The 15,710-nt window shown below is 39.9% G+C and overlaps 1 protein-coding gene across 1 annotated transcript in view; it reads right to left on the reverse strand.

Annotated features, from left to right (window-relative positions):
- CLASP1 (cytoplasmic linker associated protein 1) overlaps nt 1–15,710 on the reverse strand; it is a 170,912-nt gene that overhangs the window by 40,243 nt on the left and 114,959 nt on the right. Inside the window, exons 25-31 of the mRNA XM_071435252.1 lie at nt 14,388–14,491; nt 10,728–10,972; nt 7,089–7,152; nt 5,776–5,778; nt 5,375–5,538; nt 4,413–4,491; nt 3,996–4,139 (exon numbers count right to left, since the gene is read on the reverse strand). Coding sequence (XP_071291353.1) covers nt 3,996–4,139; nt 4,413–4,491; nt 5,375–5,538; nt 5,776–5,778; nt 7,089–7,152; nt 10,728–10,972; nt 14,388–14,491 — 803 coding nt within the window. The remainder of the gene's footprint in view (nt 1–3,995; nt 4,140–4,412; nt 4,492–5,374; nt 5,539–5,775; nt 5,779–7,088; nt 7,153–10,727; nt 10,973–14,387; nt 14,492–15,710) is intronic.

The following is a 15,710-nucleotide window of genomic DNA, read 5'->3' on the forward strand; positions in this document are numbered from 1 at the left end:
CTAAGATCCTGTGTGCCCTCACAGCTGATTCCACAGCCGCAAATTCTGGGCACTTAGGTTAAACAAAAGTTTCCATTCAGACAAACCTTGGACACGAGGTTTCTGTAGGCTTTGGCCAAAGTCAAATGAGAAGCCTTATGCTGATTTCCATTCTCAAACTGATGGCTCTTTTCCAGGATCAAAGTATTTTCCCACACACAGCCCATGCCTGCCATCCAAACTCAATCAGCACTTTACCTACGTAAGGATTGCACAACAACTCTGCTGGCACTATCACTAACAGAATGGTGAGGTTACTGACTTACAATGTCCTCATAGACCAATCATCACAGTACTGGCATTGCCATTGTGTTACTTTTCTGTGTGGTAATTACCTGCCTTTTGTAAAATTATTTCATCAAATCTTAAACAAATTCCAGAGAATTAACACCCTGCTACAGCAGGAAACAAATCAGTGCAGAGGAAAGCCAAGCATCTCATACAAGGTTAGATGCTACTGCAGTCGAAATTACAGCTCAGTTATCTGAAATCCTGATCTGTGCCCTGTCCACTGATAAGCTCTGCTTGGGAAAAAAGCCACGAGGTGGCTGCATGTGCAGGAATCACCAACAGGTGCTCTCCTCACACTGGAAGCACATCTCATCCAGGTCTCCACGTGGCATTGCAGGACCTGCTCCTGCCCTGTGGCTGCTGATCAGCATGGAAGGCAAATGTCTTCACCTTTCTTCCAGCACTGCTTGCAGGAAGTGAACCTTAAGCTGAATGCAGGGTAAACGCATACAAGTACTAACAATCTTTAAAACAAGACAAATATTTATCCATAACACATTGCAGATCACTTTATTTTAAACTTAAAGCTTGACAATAATTTTAACTGCACATAGCTCATGGCTACTGTCAGCAGTTTAAGTGGTTTCTGCCCTGAGAGTGAATCACAACATTTTGTCAATGCACACTTTAGTATCAATTGCATGTTCCTCATAGTACATCACGTCCTCCCTGTGATAACAGACCTTATGTTTTAACTACAGATGTCATTTCATACAGGACCATAAACTGCTTTATGCAAATCAGCATTTCTTTTGACTTTTTCTTATCTCATTAGCTACAAAACATGAACTGTAGTTCAAGTTGTGTCAGATTGGTTAAGTGTGCTCATTAAGTGTGTTTAAGTGCTGCCACAAGAAAACACAAAGTTATTAATAAAGCTGTAGCATTCAGTTTGAAAAGGTTTTTGAGCTAAACTATATTTTTTGTTCTGTTTTTCCCCAGTGCCTTAACACTATGTGGCTGGGACCTCCATGACCATCACACACAGTAAGTAGTAGTAATGGACAGACTATCACTAACAAAAGGATAATCTCAGTATAGACTGAAAATATAATCAGTTCTGTTCTTAACAGATGCCTTGATTGCTATAACAGGACCAGATTTGCATGACTAATTGCCAGGTGCACACAGCAGCCACATGCCTTCCTCACTGACAGACATCACCAGTGTGAGGAAGTTTGCTTTATCTGCCTCTGCTCCCAGGTAAACCCCAGCCAGAACAGCATGGCCACCACACAGATATTACTGGCATTATGGCAGAATTCAGTAACTCAGACTTGGGTGAAGAGGATATTGGCTGTGGGACTCCATTTCTTGGGGGAAAGAGTCCCTGCCTCCACGAGCAGCTGAGCAGCAGCATCACTGCTCCACCAAGTCAGCCACAGCTGGAAACTGGACTGCACCACCCAGCTCTCCATACCACAAATGTTGTGCACTCCTATCACCTGCAGGAGCTGAGCTCATTGCACTGATAGTCTTAAGACCAGATTCTATTGAAAAACTATATTTACATTTTTTACAGACCTCTTGTGGCACTTCAATCACCTGAAGAAAAAACTGATTACTTCTTCTTCTCCCCAGTAATTTCCACTGCTGTCTCAGTTTTCAGGGTGTCAGTATTGAGAGGGCATGGTCTGCTTTGCATTTAGAATATCATAGATCTTGAATGCCACCATAATACCTTCCACAAGGGCAGAATCTTCTGATGCTTAAATGAATCATCTTGATACTAAAAAGGTACTAGTACTACTTTTTTTTCCCCCCAAGTTATATTGCCAGAAAAAAACATGGCAATATTTAATTGTGTTCTTCAGAACATTTCACCTGCCTAGATTGGCTCTTGATAATCCAATTCACTATTGCATAATAAATTTATAAGTCTGTTAACTACAGTCCTGACAGAGATAATGGCCAATGATTGCTTATAAATCCTTAGCTGCACTGTTTCTTCTAAAGCCTCTGGTTTGTACTATGTTCTTAATAAAATCATAGTACAGCAATGGTATGATGAAATAAAGATCACCTGTGCATTTGTTTTTAGTAGCCTAAATTAGCTTAACTGTGTAATGATTTATTTGGAAACTACTGGCAACAAAGGCAAATCCACGTCACATACAGGTTTAATAAAAAGAATTTTCATTCAGTAATCTCTTGCCAGCCCCAAGGCACTTGCCCAAGTACCACTCAGGTAGAGTTTGCTGGAAGTTTTGCCAGAGCTGTGCAAGACATTGGAACAGACAGAAGGATGGACACTACACAGTGAGCACCTGCTCCCCATAGCCCACAGGGAACAGCACAGATCCAATTTTCCAGCTGCAGCAGATACTCTCTGCTTCCCATTGCACGCAGCAATGATGACCCCTAATGGTGGAATGTTTCTCCTGCTGAGCAATATGAAGAGATTTTGCTTTTCAATGCATATTTCTACTTAAAATAATTACAACTTCCCCTCACAGCCCAGCAGCCAAATAAACTGCTTGAGATTCACCTAGACTGTAGCACAGAAGCAGCTGCTTTGCCTGATCAATTCTTTCTGACTTTGGACAGGGAAACATTAAAATGCAAATCCATATTCCAGATCTAAGTCCAGAATTTAAAGTATCCCTTTTTTCCTGAGGGAGATTGTCTTACAGAAGCAAGTTTCAGTTACAGTGCTGTGAATAATCCCTCCAGGAAGTCTTCAGAAAAGAGGATATTCCTTTTTCCCCTAAAACCAATCATCTTTTATATGAGCAAGCAAACAGCACACGCCCAAACAGCTTCTTTGAAGCCTTCCTTCAGCTGCTGGATAATGCTGCATACATGTGTGTGGGAGAACATTTGATATCCAGCAATCTTTTCATCAGAATCAAATAAAAGTAATTTTATTATTTCCAAAGTTATAAAATTGCATGTTATTCTAGTATTTTAAGCCACCATTTCATGTGCATATAATGTAAAGTTCTCATAGAATTTTTACATTCTGGAATTATTAAAATTGGGCTGGGATTTTTAAATCCAAGTTCATCTCAAAGCCTTTAACTCCTACTGGAAATAGAAGGTAATTTTAAATTGTGTTACAGATGCCAGCTCCATAAAGCTAAGTCTTGCTGCTCTCTTGGGAGAGATGAGTATCACTAGCTGTCCCATTTTAGCTTGCCTGACACTTGCATTGAGAGCAAGAGAAAGAACAAGGTAACTATTACCCAGGCCTGACCTAATTGTGTCAGTTTTTTCCAGGTAGAGATAAACACACAGCACTTAAAAGAGAAGGGTTGAGAGCCCCTGGCAGCTTACTGATTTGTTTACTTTCTTTTAACAACATTATAACACTGAAGTTGTATTAGCTTTCAGTCTACAAAGCACAAAGCCTTCACCTAAACAAAATACAAACCTAGAGATATTTCCAGAATGCTCAAGAAAAAGCACATTTTCAAACCATGATCTCTTTTTGTATGGTAATAGTAGTTAAAGTCACACAAGTAAAAAAATATATGAAGACATGTTTCAGAATTGTGTGTGGGCTAAATTGACAGTTTTGTTTGGACAGTGAGGTATGTAAAATCAGGAATTATTAAAGTTTGAGTCTGATCACTGAACTTTTCATTACCTTTATGACAGGTTTGTTTTTTTTCTCCTTCCTGAAGAGCAATAATTACTACAATTACTTCATCCTCCTGGCTTACCTTTCTCACATCTGAGCTCTTTGGTTCTGTAGTCCAAGTTATAATTCTAGATACAGCAAGTCTTGTCTCACTGGAATTCACAAAGTCTGTTGGATCCATCTGTCTTGCCAAGGACTCAATATACTTCAGGATGGCAACTTTGACCTGAGAAATGCAAAGGGATTTGTGAAGCTCAGGAGTTGGCAAAGATGCATTTTTTCCATAGGAACAGATCCCACTACAGATTGACAAGACTTACATCACATGGTGGGGAAGAAGTATCCCTGGGACATGTCTCCAAGTTGCCAATACAGTTTCTATATCATGCCCATAATACAATAATTACCTTCTCATGAGTTCTATGCTTTATGACATGCCTGACATGACAAGCTAAGACAAGCACATTGATGCTTTAGTGAAATGGCTTTTGATACTGACCTTCAGGTTTGGTGTCTGGGTCTGATCTACAATAAACCTCATCAAAATGTTAAATTGCTGATCAAATGGAAAAGAATCCCTGTCCAAAGGAAACAAAAGCAAAGATGTAATGCAACATAAATGAAATTAACTCAATACCTCAAAGCTTACATTGCAGATTTCAACACACTTTTCTTCTTGGTAACTTTACCATCAATAAGAAAAACTCTAAGCTTAAGGATTAGCTAGTGATTGACAAAATACTGGAGAAAACTGCTAAATCAGCATCTTTGCACACTGTTACTCTACTGTCTGTACACTTCTGTTGGCATGCCTGTCCATTTCATTTCAGACTCTGCTTTGCTCCCTTATCTCTAGAAGCAGCTTGGTTTATCTTGTCCTTAGGTTTCATACCTGGTTTTGATCTCTCTCCTCTTTTTTCCCCACTATTTTCTCCTAGATTATGACTAGTTTTTCTTTTCTTTTTTAATTATCCTATTTCTAGAATGAGCTCATCTTTACTGTAATAGTATCCTGTGCTGGACACACTTTGCAAAAGACATGGAGTACACAGTTGGTGTGAACACTGCAGTAGCATTCAAGGTCTTATCCTGACCTGTTATTTGTGTTTGAACAACATGAAAGAGGTGCTGAACTTTGTGGTAAAGCACCATTCATATTCTGAATACTGCATTTTTTCGGGTACCTGACAATCAAAAAAACCTGGTATCTGAGCATACACCCCACAAAACGCTAAAATTAATCCATTATGTATTTTGAAATTTATGCTTTAAAGTTATTTATTTAGAAGAGAGACTTTTTAATTCAATACTTAAAACACTGTGACATAACTTTTTTCTCCTTTATTCTGATATTCATCAAGATTGAGCCCTCAAAATACACAGCACTGCTGGATTTCTAAAATCACACCTTCCTGTAATCCCAAAAAAACCTCAGCAACATTTGCCATCTGAGTACTCTACCTGGTGACATCCAGAGCTTTCTGAACCTTTGCCTGCACAGACCCCAACAAATCTGCTCCCATTTTCTTTAGCAACTGGGTCAGGAGAACAAAAAGCCAATCCTGCAAGTCATCTTTATGAATGATGATGAAATCAACCAGGGTTTCCAGAAACATGCTGAAGACCTATAAAGAAAACAAGTGTCAGAAAAACAAATACAGTTCTTAAAATAAAAATATTCAAAGGGGAAGGGGGTTTACAGTCTGAGTTTCATGATGATTTTGTTATAAGAGTTTCATGAATGAATGATTTTAGTGACTACATTGCTCTGGGAAAAAAATCAGGCAAGACATGCCTACAATGTGTTGTATTAAAATACCACATGTAACAAATGAAGGAAGGAAGGGGTAGGAAACACTTACTCTCTGTTGGGAATTCCACGGCAAAGCAGGCCATGCAACAAAACAAACCACTCGTTAGCACACAGAGTGATCAAGGATGCAGTTTCTCAACAGATAAAAGACACAGTCATTCAAAGTTGACATTTTCTTAAACACAATCTCTTATTATATGCCTTGGATCAGATTCAGTCTCATCAGTCAAGAAAGTAACATATGTTTATATACAGTTATATGAATAAAGTTAATGTGTTTAACACCATAACTAAAGAGTTTGTATCAGTAATTCTACAGAAGCAGTGAAGATGACAGATCACTGCTGCCACAAAGGATATACTTGAGCCCAGTGTGCAATAAACTCCCACCTTACTCAGAAATTGGAATTATTTTGCAAACAAATAATTACACCTTCGCCCTTTCTACTCCACAAACCTTGGGGAACCAAAGCATTAAGAACTTACAGGTAGGTAAGTTGTACAAGCTCGGTGAGACCTGTGGGACAGCTGGCCCACAGTAGAATTAAGGCAAAAAATGCACATTTTGAGCAGGACCTGTGACAGGCTCCTCTGCCTGCTCATGGAATTTCCACTCAACAATCATTTATTAAAACTGGTTTACCAAGAGGTTTTGAAGTACAATGATTTATACAACTTATTCTTTCTCAAACTGCATTTAATGCAGCTGCTAATGTTTTTACACAGCCATATTGGTTTTCCTCAACTAGCAAAACTCAAAAAAGGGCATGAAATTCCATATTCCTTTTTCCCTGCGCTTTCTTAGCTGTCCATAGAAATCCACTAGTCTCGACCATGCCTATAGACCCTACATCCCCATTCTGTGGCCCACTTCTTAAAAATGTTTGTAAATTCATGCCACAACCTTTAACTTCCAAGGTCAGTGATTTAAGGAAGGCAAAGTATTAAAGACCTTGATTATGAGAATCAGAATAGTATCTTGGTGAGACACCTACTCCCACACAACACACAAACCCCAGTGGCTGTGATGTGGCTCATGACCCCTAGAGGACCACTCTTCCCTGTGCATCACCAGAAATACACCCTAGAGAAGTGCAAATCAAACTGAACTCCTGGCTCCAGGAGGTGACCTCTGAAAGGCACCAGGCTGCTCCTCAGGCAGCATGGAGTAACCAGCTCCTAGCAACATGAGAGAGACTGAGACACATCCCCTCCTTGTAAAAAAATGCAAACCAAGGAAATTTTCAAATGCCAGTTTTCCCCAGCAGATGGCAGGGGGAATACAAGCCACTCATCTTGGAACAGTGCCAAATGTGCACACACAGTAATGTAGGAGAGTGAGCCAAGGCTTTGTGATCTTACCTTGCTGTGAGGGTCAGCAAACATGCGAGTAAATATTTCACACAGCCTTTTTAACTCCACTCGGCTAAAATACATAAATAAAACACAACATTAATGCCAACGTTTTAGTTGCAGCATAGAAAAGAAAAAGCAGCTAATAAATATTAACAGCTGAAAGATCTAACCCTCTTTATTTAAATGTTACTTCAGTCACACTTCTGAAAACTTTGTATATCTAGGCAAAGCCTTTACTGGCACTTCAGTTTAACTGCTGGGATCACCAGTTTTACATTAAGAATCTAAGAAACACTTTTTTAAAAAAATCTTAAACCAGACAATTTTATTTTCTGCTGCTTTTATTTTCTTTTATATTCTGGATTACAGAAGGCAACTTGAAATGTGCATGTTTGCAAGGCACTTAGTTTCTGTCTGGGTCAAGGTTGCTGAATCACTGAATTGTGCATTTTTTCACCTTAAACATAGGTTTTTCAAGTCTCCTTTGTGTCAAGTATTTCAAATTTTCAAGTAAAATCAGAACTTTCTGGTTATATACTAATCACATCTTTTGGGTTAAATTCCCAGTTGCTTCAGTAGTATCAGTCTAGAATTACAGATTATTAACAGATTCAGAATGGACTCCAAAGTCTGACAGCAGGCAGGCACATTGACGAGCCAAACATATAGAAATGGAAGAGACATTAATGAATGGCCAACTATTAAATTAGAAGATAATTACATCAAGGAACAATCTAACTTCCTATTTGTAAGAGATTATTAGCTGCTCAGTAGTGCTCTTTTTATGGCAGGAGGAAAAAAGAATGATGCATGAGATACTGCATTGGAGTCAAACACAGAACTCTTTGGTGCCAAAGCTCTTATCTGCAATGTATTGAGAAGTCTTAGCTTTCCTGCAAAGCAAACTGGCAAAAAGGACAGAAGCTTTTCTTGTTTATGGTGCAAACAAAACCAGAGCAAGGCAGTTAGGTTACATTTCCTGCATACTACGGATGCTAATGGACATTTTTCACAATTACAATGAAACCAGAGCAACTAGTGAAATGAACACTGACTGCTCAGAGAAGAGTTACTGAAGATTTTGACTAAAGGGAATCTATTTCTAGACCAACATTAATTCTACAATCCACCAACTTCTCTCTTTCTAAAAGTAATCTTCAAACAGGCCAGAATAAGGCAGTAGTCTACAGATGCTTTATGTTACATTGTTTTTAAGAAACACAGAACTTCTTTTCCCCCAATAAATCTATGCATGAAAGGCTGATTAAATTTTAAAAGGGCACAAAACCAATGGGTTTAAGAGTCTGGTAGAGAGGGAAAAGTCTTCGTAACAACATCACAGTAAGCTGTCAGCTTAATTCAGGGTGAGGCTGCACAGGCTCAAAATGACTACAGCACTCTCCTGACATCATGCAGATTGCATGTCTCTGAATGAACCCTTGTTTATTACTCTAATGAATTTCCTTTCTGGACAAAGGTTATATAAAGTCAGCAAGTATATGCATGTCTGTTTCTAAAAGCTCACAGACCCAAGGTAACAATGCAAGCACTAAACTGCAACAGGCAGTGGAAGAACATTTCCTTAAGGGCTTCGTTTGCCTTGTTTTATTTAGGAGACCTTACGGGGAGCCCTTAAAAAAGTAGGCCACATAAAGCTCTATAAAACAAAAAGGATGGGAAAGTGCCATTCCACTTTGCATGCACATCTCTGGATATGCAAATCCCAGCTAACACAGGATCAGCCATCTTTCAGTTCAGAATAGTAAAGAAAACCCAGCCATATCACTGCCTCTTATTAATGTGTTTCACCACAACAGAAGGCATCAGGTTTAATTACAAGACAGACTTGCCCCTTGGACTAATGACCTTGATGATGTTCTCAAGATGCCGTGGGAACAAGCAAGATGATAAAATCTAATCATTAGAACAGGCACCAGATCAACTCTGAACCAAGGAGGAAGCAGATCAAAAGAAAACCAAAATGAAATACAGAGAACTAATCACAGTATCAAATTTAAAAAATAACTGCACAGAGGTGTAGTTTCTGGGACAGATTTAACAATTATTCAGGATCAAAGCTAAGACAACTTGCTAGCTTGAGGGACTGGTGACAGCACAGTTCAAAAACTACAACCAGCAGGGTTGAAATCAAGAGTTTAATTCCACCAGTATTTCTGCTAAGATCTACTGACCTGGATAAACAGCCCATCACCAAAACTTCTCAGAGCTTCCTCCCTTGCAACTATCCCCAGCAGCACTCCAAACCTTGCTTATCCTCACACACTTTTGTGGCAAAATCAAAATCTCACCCAACTTTTTCATAAAAGTAATGAGGTGCCACAGTTTTTCCAGACAGTTTGTTAAAGAGAAAGAAAAAAGACAACGTACATGGTGGAAGTATCTTTTAAGAGACTCAGAAATAGACCACATCAAAAAGCATCTGTGATCTAGAGACTAACTACCCATTTTAAAAACCTGTAGCTCTTCCCATTTAAGGCCTGAATTACATCATGGGAAGTGCTAGAATATTTTTATAATGGCAAGAAACCAACTTTTTCAGGCCTGCCCGCAGCACACTTTTATTCAGGCTGTTAACATGAACCATCAAATTCTTTTCAGCCAGTGTGAAGCCCTTTTAAAATAGAAACAATTGCACAAACCCAAGTAGGGAGGCTCTAAACAACCACTTATGAACTTGGCTATAATTTAAGTACATATAATTCATAACAGAAAAATAAAATTGTCATTCACAACTATTTGTGAATGTTACCTTCAAAGAAGCCAAGAGATAAACAGCTTATTTCAAACACTTTCTCCATAAACTAAGGGTGAAATGTCTATGGCCTGAGAGCCAGTTGTCTGCTTAATGTGACCTGTGGCCATAGGGAATTTCCAAATGACTACTGGATAATTCTGAGACCTACTGGGTAATTCTAAAACCTCTTTAAAGGCGTGATGTGCCAAAGGGTTTATGTGGTTCTCAGCAAGGGAAAAAGGTCTCCCTCTCCTACCATATGCAGTTTCAGAGCTGGTACACATACTTCACAGCCCTAAGAAACTTCCCTCTACATTACACACTACGTCATTTATACAACACAAGTTTCTGATATAAAATTTTTCAAGAGTTACAAACAGGATCTATAATTACACCTAACACAGCCTTCATAAAGAGTCAAAGTACAGCCAGCGCCAGCACTGTCTGATCTCAGCTTTGAAACACACACCCCGAGTCATTTTAGAGTAAGTGCAATGTTTGCTTCACCAACTAAATTGCCATGGGAAAAAATACTGAGGGTTCAAACAGGCTAATGTAAAAATGGCACCACCCTTAGAGTATGTTAACAACAGCACCACTGTGGGAAATTTCACTGTGCTACAACAACACCTATCACTGGAGGTCTTCATGAGACAAATGAAGGCTAGGAGAAGACAGCATGCTGACCTGAGCCCTTTCTACACTACTGCCACCAATTATTCTGACGACACAGCAGAAACCTTTCCAAAAATTAAGTGCAATCCCACATTGTGGAGACAAAGCCTTCACATGGAAGACACTACCTGTCTCCATAAGGCAGGTACATAATACTGACTTCTGTCTGCAGTCATTCCTAATGAATTACTGACACCAGAAAACTATGAAGTCACCTCAGTGTCCTCTGGCTCTTCAGTAGATTCTGAAGGCCTATGAGCCCCTCTTTCCTTTCAGACCAGTTGGAGCTGGCGCAGTGGTTGAGGACCTCAGCCACATCTTCGGTCTGGCGCAGGTAGTGCGGAATGCCCCCGTTCCTGGAGCCGTAGGAGCGCTCCGAGCAGGCGCTGGAAGCGTCGCTGTTGGCATCGTCATCCGAGTACATCCCATAGGGCTCATACCTCCTCCTCACTGGCTTCTTCTGGAAAAGGGGAAACTCACAGTTATCAACTTATTTATAGTTACATTGATGCCAAAAGCAAAACATTCTATTTGCAATCACTAAAAAGGAGATTAGTGCTACTGTGATAGTGACTGAAGTGTTTTAAAGATGTCACCATGCATTGCCTGCTTACCTCTCACAGCAGTGCAAGAAGGAGCCCACTGATTTCAGTGAGACTGAGTGACTCAGGGGAAGAGAGCCTGCCTTCCCCAGCATGAAAATGATGTATTTATGCCCAGTAGAATTAAGTTACTGGTAATGAAATTAAATACAATACATGTTCTATTAGCAATAATGGTCAATTCCATTGTTGCAGATACTATGACAATACAACCTCTACTTTAAAAAAAATAAAGATAAGGAAGAAATAGCTGAAAGAATCTGTGCTGGCATGCCCAGTCACTTTGATATCAATACTGAAGTGACTCTAGAAATGCACTGGATATGGGAGATGGCAATTTCTCTGTTAGTCTGGGCTAGGATTCTTTCCAGGGGCTGCTAAGGGAGTTGAATACTCAAATCCCACTCATTTCCATAGCATGGCATTAGAGGACCTAATTCCCTTAGGTACATATTTGACTGCCTTGATCCTTACAGAAAGAATAGTAGCATAATTGGCAGCAAAAAAAACCTCTTAAATAAACCTTAAAAAAATGGCGTTGACAACATAATGTATCAAAAAAAAAAAATCATCTATATTCTCAAGTGTTTGCTACAGAATTCCTTCCAGTGTCCAGTCCTGCAGGTCTTGGACTTATGAGCCAGCAGAGTTTTGCTTCCACTAGGACTGGAGGATTGAAGCATAGAAATTAACTCACATGCAGTATCATGGGCGTTAGCAACAGGGTGGGGAGAGTTGGAAAGTAGAAATAAAAAGTCAAGAAAGCACTAGTACCTTGCTCCTGGAGTCTCCTAACAGCTGTAGGCAGGAAAATATTGAAGGGTGGGAAAAAGCATAGAGAATTATGTCAGAAGCTTATGTAGGGTTTGTTTTTGCAACAAAAACGTATAGCAAATGTGTCTAAGCAAATTAAAAAAAAATACAGTTTTTGCAAAATAAAAGTGGGTATAATAATGCCTGACTTTATCTCCTAACTGTTGCACTACTCATACTGGCTACAATTTCCTTTAGGGATCTCGGAAGTGAGAATATCTGTTAAAACTTTTTAGGAGCAGATCTATACTCAGCACCTCTTTTCTTACTTTTAAGAAATCTACAATGAAAAATACCAGAGATTTTGGTAGTGATTTCTCTTTCCCCACATATTACTAGCAGCGTTTCATTTTAGAGTCTTGCAGAGAAATCCTGATGTGAGGAAGTTGCTATCTACAGTACAGCACACTTAATCAACTTCACTTGCCAAGTTCTCTTTCAACCCACAGTTCTTACACCACACTGTTTTGAAGATTAGCTTCTTTTAAGACCCCCTGGTTGGCACCACTGGCTTAAAGGCCTTACTTAACAGCAAAGTTTCCATCACCCTTTGAGCTCTTCTGACAGACCCAAGCAATGATTCCCAGTATTGACACTGTGGGTTTAGGCCAAGTCCAGCTCAAACAGAAGTAGTGGATCCAACAGTAATTGTACAGAGGAAGAAGAGGTCACAGAATGACCCACCATGTTTTGTTCCAATTGAGGATTTGGCTGAAGCCATCTTTGGAGAAGTTCTTTTCATTTCTTACTACATGGAAAAGACAACTCTCTGAAAACAAGGTTACTGGGTAAAAGCTGGCATCACAACAGTCTCTCAAAAGGAGCCTGCACAGGCTTTGTAAGTTGCCTGTTGTCAGAAGGCAATGAAGAGAAAACTGGGGTGGTGGGAAAGAAGAGATTAACAAGATTGTGTTGCATCTCCTGAAGCTGTACAAATTCAGATTGATCAACCAAGTCAGCAGCACCAGCTAGTTTCCTGCTAGACTTAAGTATTTCCCTTTTAAGTGCTCAACCCTTCAAAATTTTAACATTTCAGTTTAATGTTACTTAACATCAAAGCTGGAATATTTAAAAGAGTACTCCAAGTCTTGCTGAAGATTAAGTCACACCCAAAGAAATCTCAGGGCTCAGCAGTCAATTGAAATACTGTGACACTCTCCTCCCTTAGAAACCTGTATTCAGCAGCTGCTCACATGCAAGGATAAAGGCTGATTTCATTTACACAGGCAAACCATTGTCTGTAATTATGTCCTGAACTGCTCTGGTAGCAAATTTGAAGTGCTGAGAGCAGAAATGGGCTCACAAGCTATTACATTTGGTGATGAAAATGCTCACTAGTGATTCAAACCACTACATGCAATAGTCCCATCCATTATACACTGCTTTACCTTTCTTTGTTCACAAGTACTTTCTTTGTTTTGAAAGATAAATTTTGTAAAAAGGGCCACTTTTCTGGAAGTACTCTAATAGGTGCCATGAGCTGGGTGATAATCAGACATAAAAAGGAAAATGTTGGCCCTCCTTGGGGAAAGTGAATTAGGAAATGTAGAAAGGCCATCTATCACAAACACTGGCAACATGGTTCATCTTCCTTAATGTGCATCTGAGACAGATTCTGAGAGATCTGTTTCAAGATACATCAGGAAATCCTTTCCTCGTTCAGGTCTACAGCTGGAGAAGACCAGTGGGTACCCAGCTAGCACTGTAGAATAATTTCTCCTGCCTCTACACATCCTCGCTCCCTCAAATATTCGAGGTACATACAAAGGCTTATCATGTGCCTTCTGAAAAGATGAAGATATTTTCTGGGTTCTATCCAAGAGATACCACAGTACAATAGGATTATACAAGACAGCAACATTTTTTAAAATGACAAAATTTACTAGGAAAAGCAGTGAATGCTTGAAAGTATTAGCAGCAAACCAGACAAATACTATTCAACTTACACCATAACAGCATGAGATGGTACAGATTCCATGCAAGCCAAGTTATGAGCTCTCTGTGTATCTACCCAGGTGCAAATAACACAGGGCAGAAACTTGCTCTTGCTAAAACCTGATCAGGAATTGACACTAACAGAGAATGCTGTTTTTCTGACAAATTCTTCATGCAGGTAATAGGACTGATGGAAATCTCTGACCCCCTGAGTGCTGAGCACCCTCACAGTGCTGGGCACATCCTCTGACAGCCAAGTGAAAGGCAAACAGCTGATTCAACCCATCCTGCAGCTGTAGTACCAACCCACAGCACTCTGTCTGACGACAGCTGCAGAGAAGTGACATGGAATCAGCAAAAACATACTGCTGCCAGTATACCCAATGTCAAACCAGCAAAAGGTAACTCTACAGCATCAGACACTGGCACAATCAGGATAAAGCTATTTAGAAAGAGGAGAACATACGTACAGGTAACTTTAAGCCACTTTCCGGAGTTGGAAGCATTTTGTATTTTTCCTCTTACCAGTGCATCGGCCACAGCAGCCTCCAGATCTGTGCTGGTGCTCAGGACTCGCATGGCATTCACAGAAGCAGGCATCCTGCCTGGCTGTCCGAGCCCAAACCGGTCTGCACAAAAGACAACAGTGAAAGGGATTGTTAAATGATTCACATTCACTTGGAATCCTAATCAGGTGCCCCAGTAGTTCTCCCCACAGACTCTGGGAACTCACAGTGCTTTTCCATTAAATGCCCTTTTACCCAGAGCTCCACAGAGTCTGCCATTAGGGTAAGAAACAAACTATTGCCTGTTGGGCGTTGGAGGCAATTTTGGATCCTCAGGGCAACTTTTCATTTATTTATTTTAAGATGGGAAGCAGGGTACTTATTTTCTGTTTCTTTTTACTCAGTTGTCTCAAAGTTTTATTTTAATGTCAGAGGCAGACAGGTCCATCCCAATCTGGCACTCTCAAAAATCAAGAGAGCTTCTCATTAACTTCAGAGAGACAGAACCATGCCCAGTGTCAGAACATGAAAATACTCGAGCACTTATCTATCCTGCAGCCTTTTCTCTCAGGCAAGGATGTGAGACTAGCAGCACCAGATTAGTCTATTTTATGTCTCAAGGCTTGATTAACCAGTAGAATATACCCCTACACCTTCACAGTATAAAAATTAAGTTAACAACTCACTTGTGAAGTGACTCCAATTTCTGGTTCTCTTGAGAAGAAGTTTAAATTCCAGAGCTCTATCAAAACTGGTTTTGAGCAGACAATATAATCTTTTTTCCCTTTGAATTTGATGGCAAAGCTCTCAATGGCATCCAAAGCAATGGCATTGAGTTTAAAATGCCATTTACACTCCTAACATTAATTAATTTACTATCATTTGCCCAGTTTACCAAAAAAGTTACTGAAACTAGGAGTTTTTTTAGCAAAGACAAATTCAGAAAAGCCCACTAGCAGAGCTATGACAGAATCAGTAACTTAAGTATCACAGGCCAGGTTCTGGCAGCCGAGTACTTCTGGAGCAGGGGGGGGAAATCAGATACCAAACACTGGGATCCTGGCTCTGGTCCATAAGCAGAAAGATTGGTTATGACATTCCAAGTTTTTCTTCCTGTTGTTTGCTCATGGAGGACTCAGACCATCCCTCCTGGAACATATGTTACACCTCTGTCCCTGTGCCCACACATGCCAACAGGAGTTTTGCCAGCAAATTCAGTGGTGCACGGATCAAGCTGCAGGAGCCCATTTAAGAGACCTTCAGCTGATCCACATCAAGCAGCAGGAGAGTGGGGTCAAGTCACACAGGTCTTTTAATACTTCATCTATAATTAATTTAACAG

This window comes from Agelaius tricolor, unplaced genomic scaffold, assembly GCF_023055355.1.
Source record: "Agelaius tricolor isolate 1412-34295 unplaced genomic scaffold, bAgeTri1.0.p SCAF_10, whole genome shotgun sequence".
Lineage (NCBI taxonomy): Eukaryota > Metazoa > Chordata > Aves > Passeriformes > Icteridae > Agelaius > Agelaius tricolor.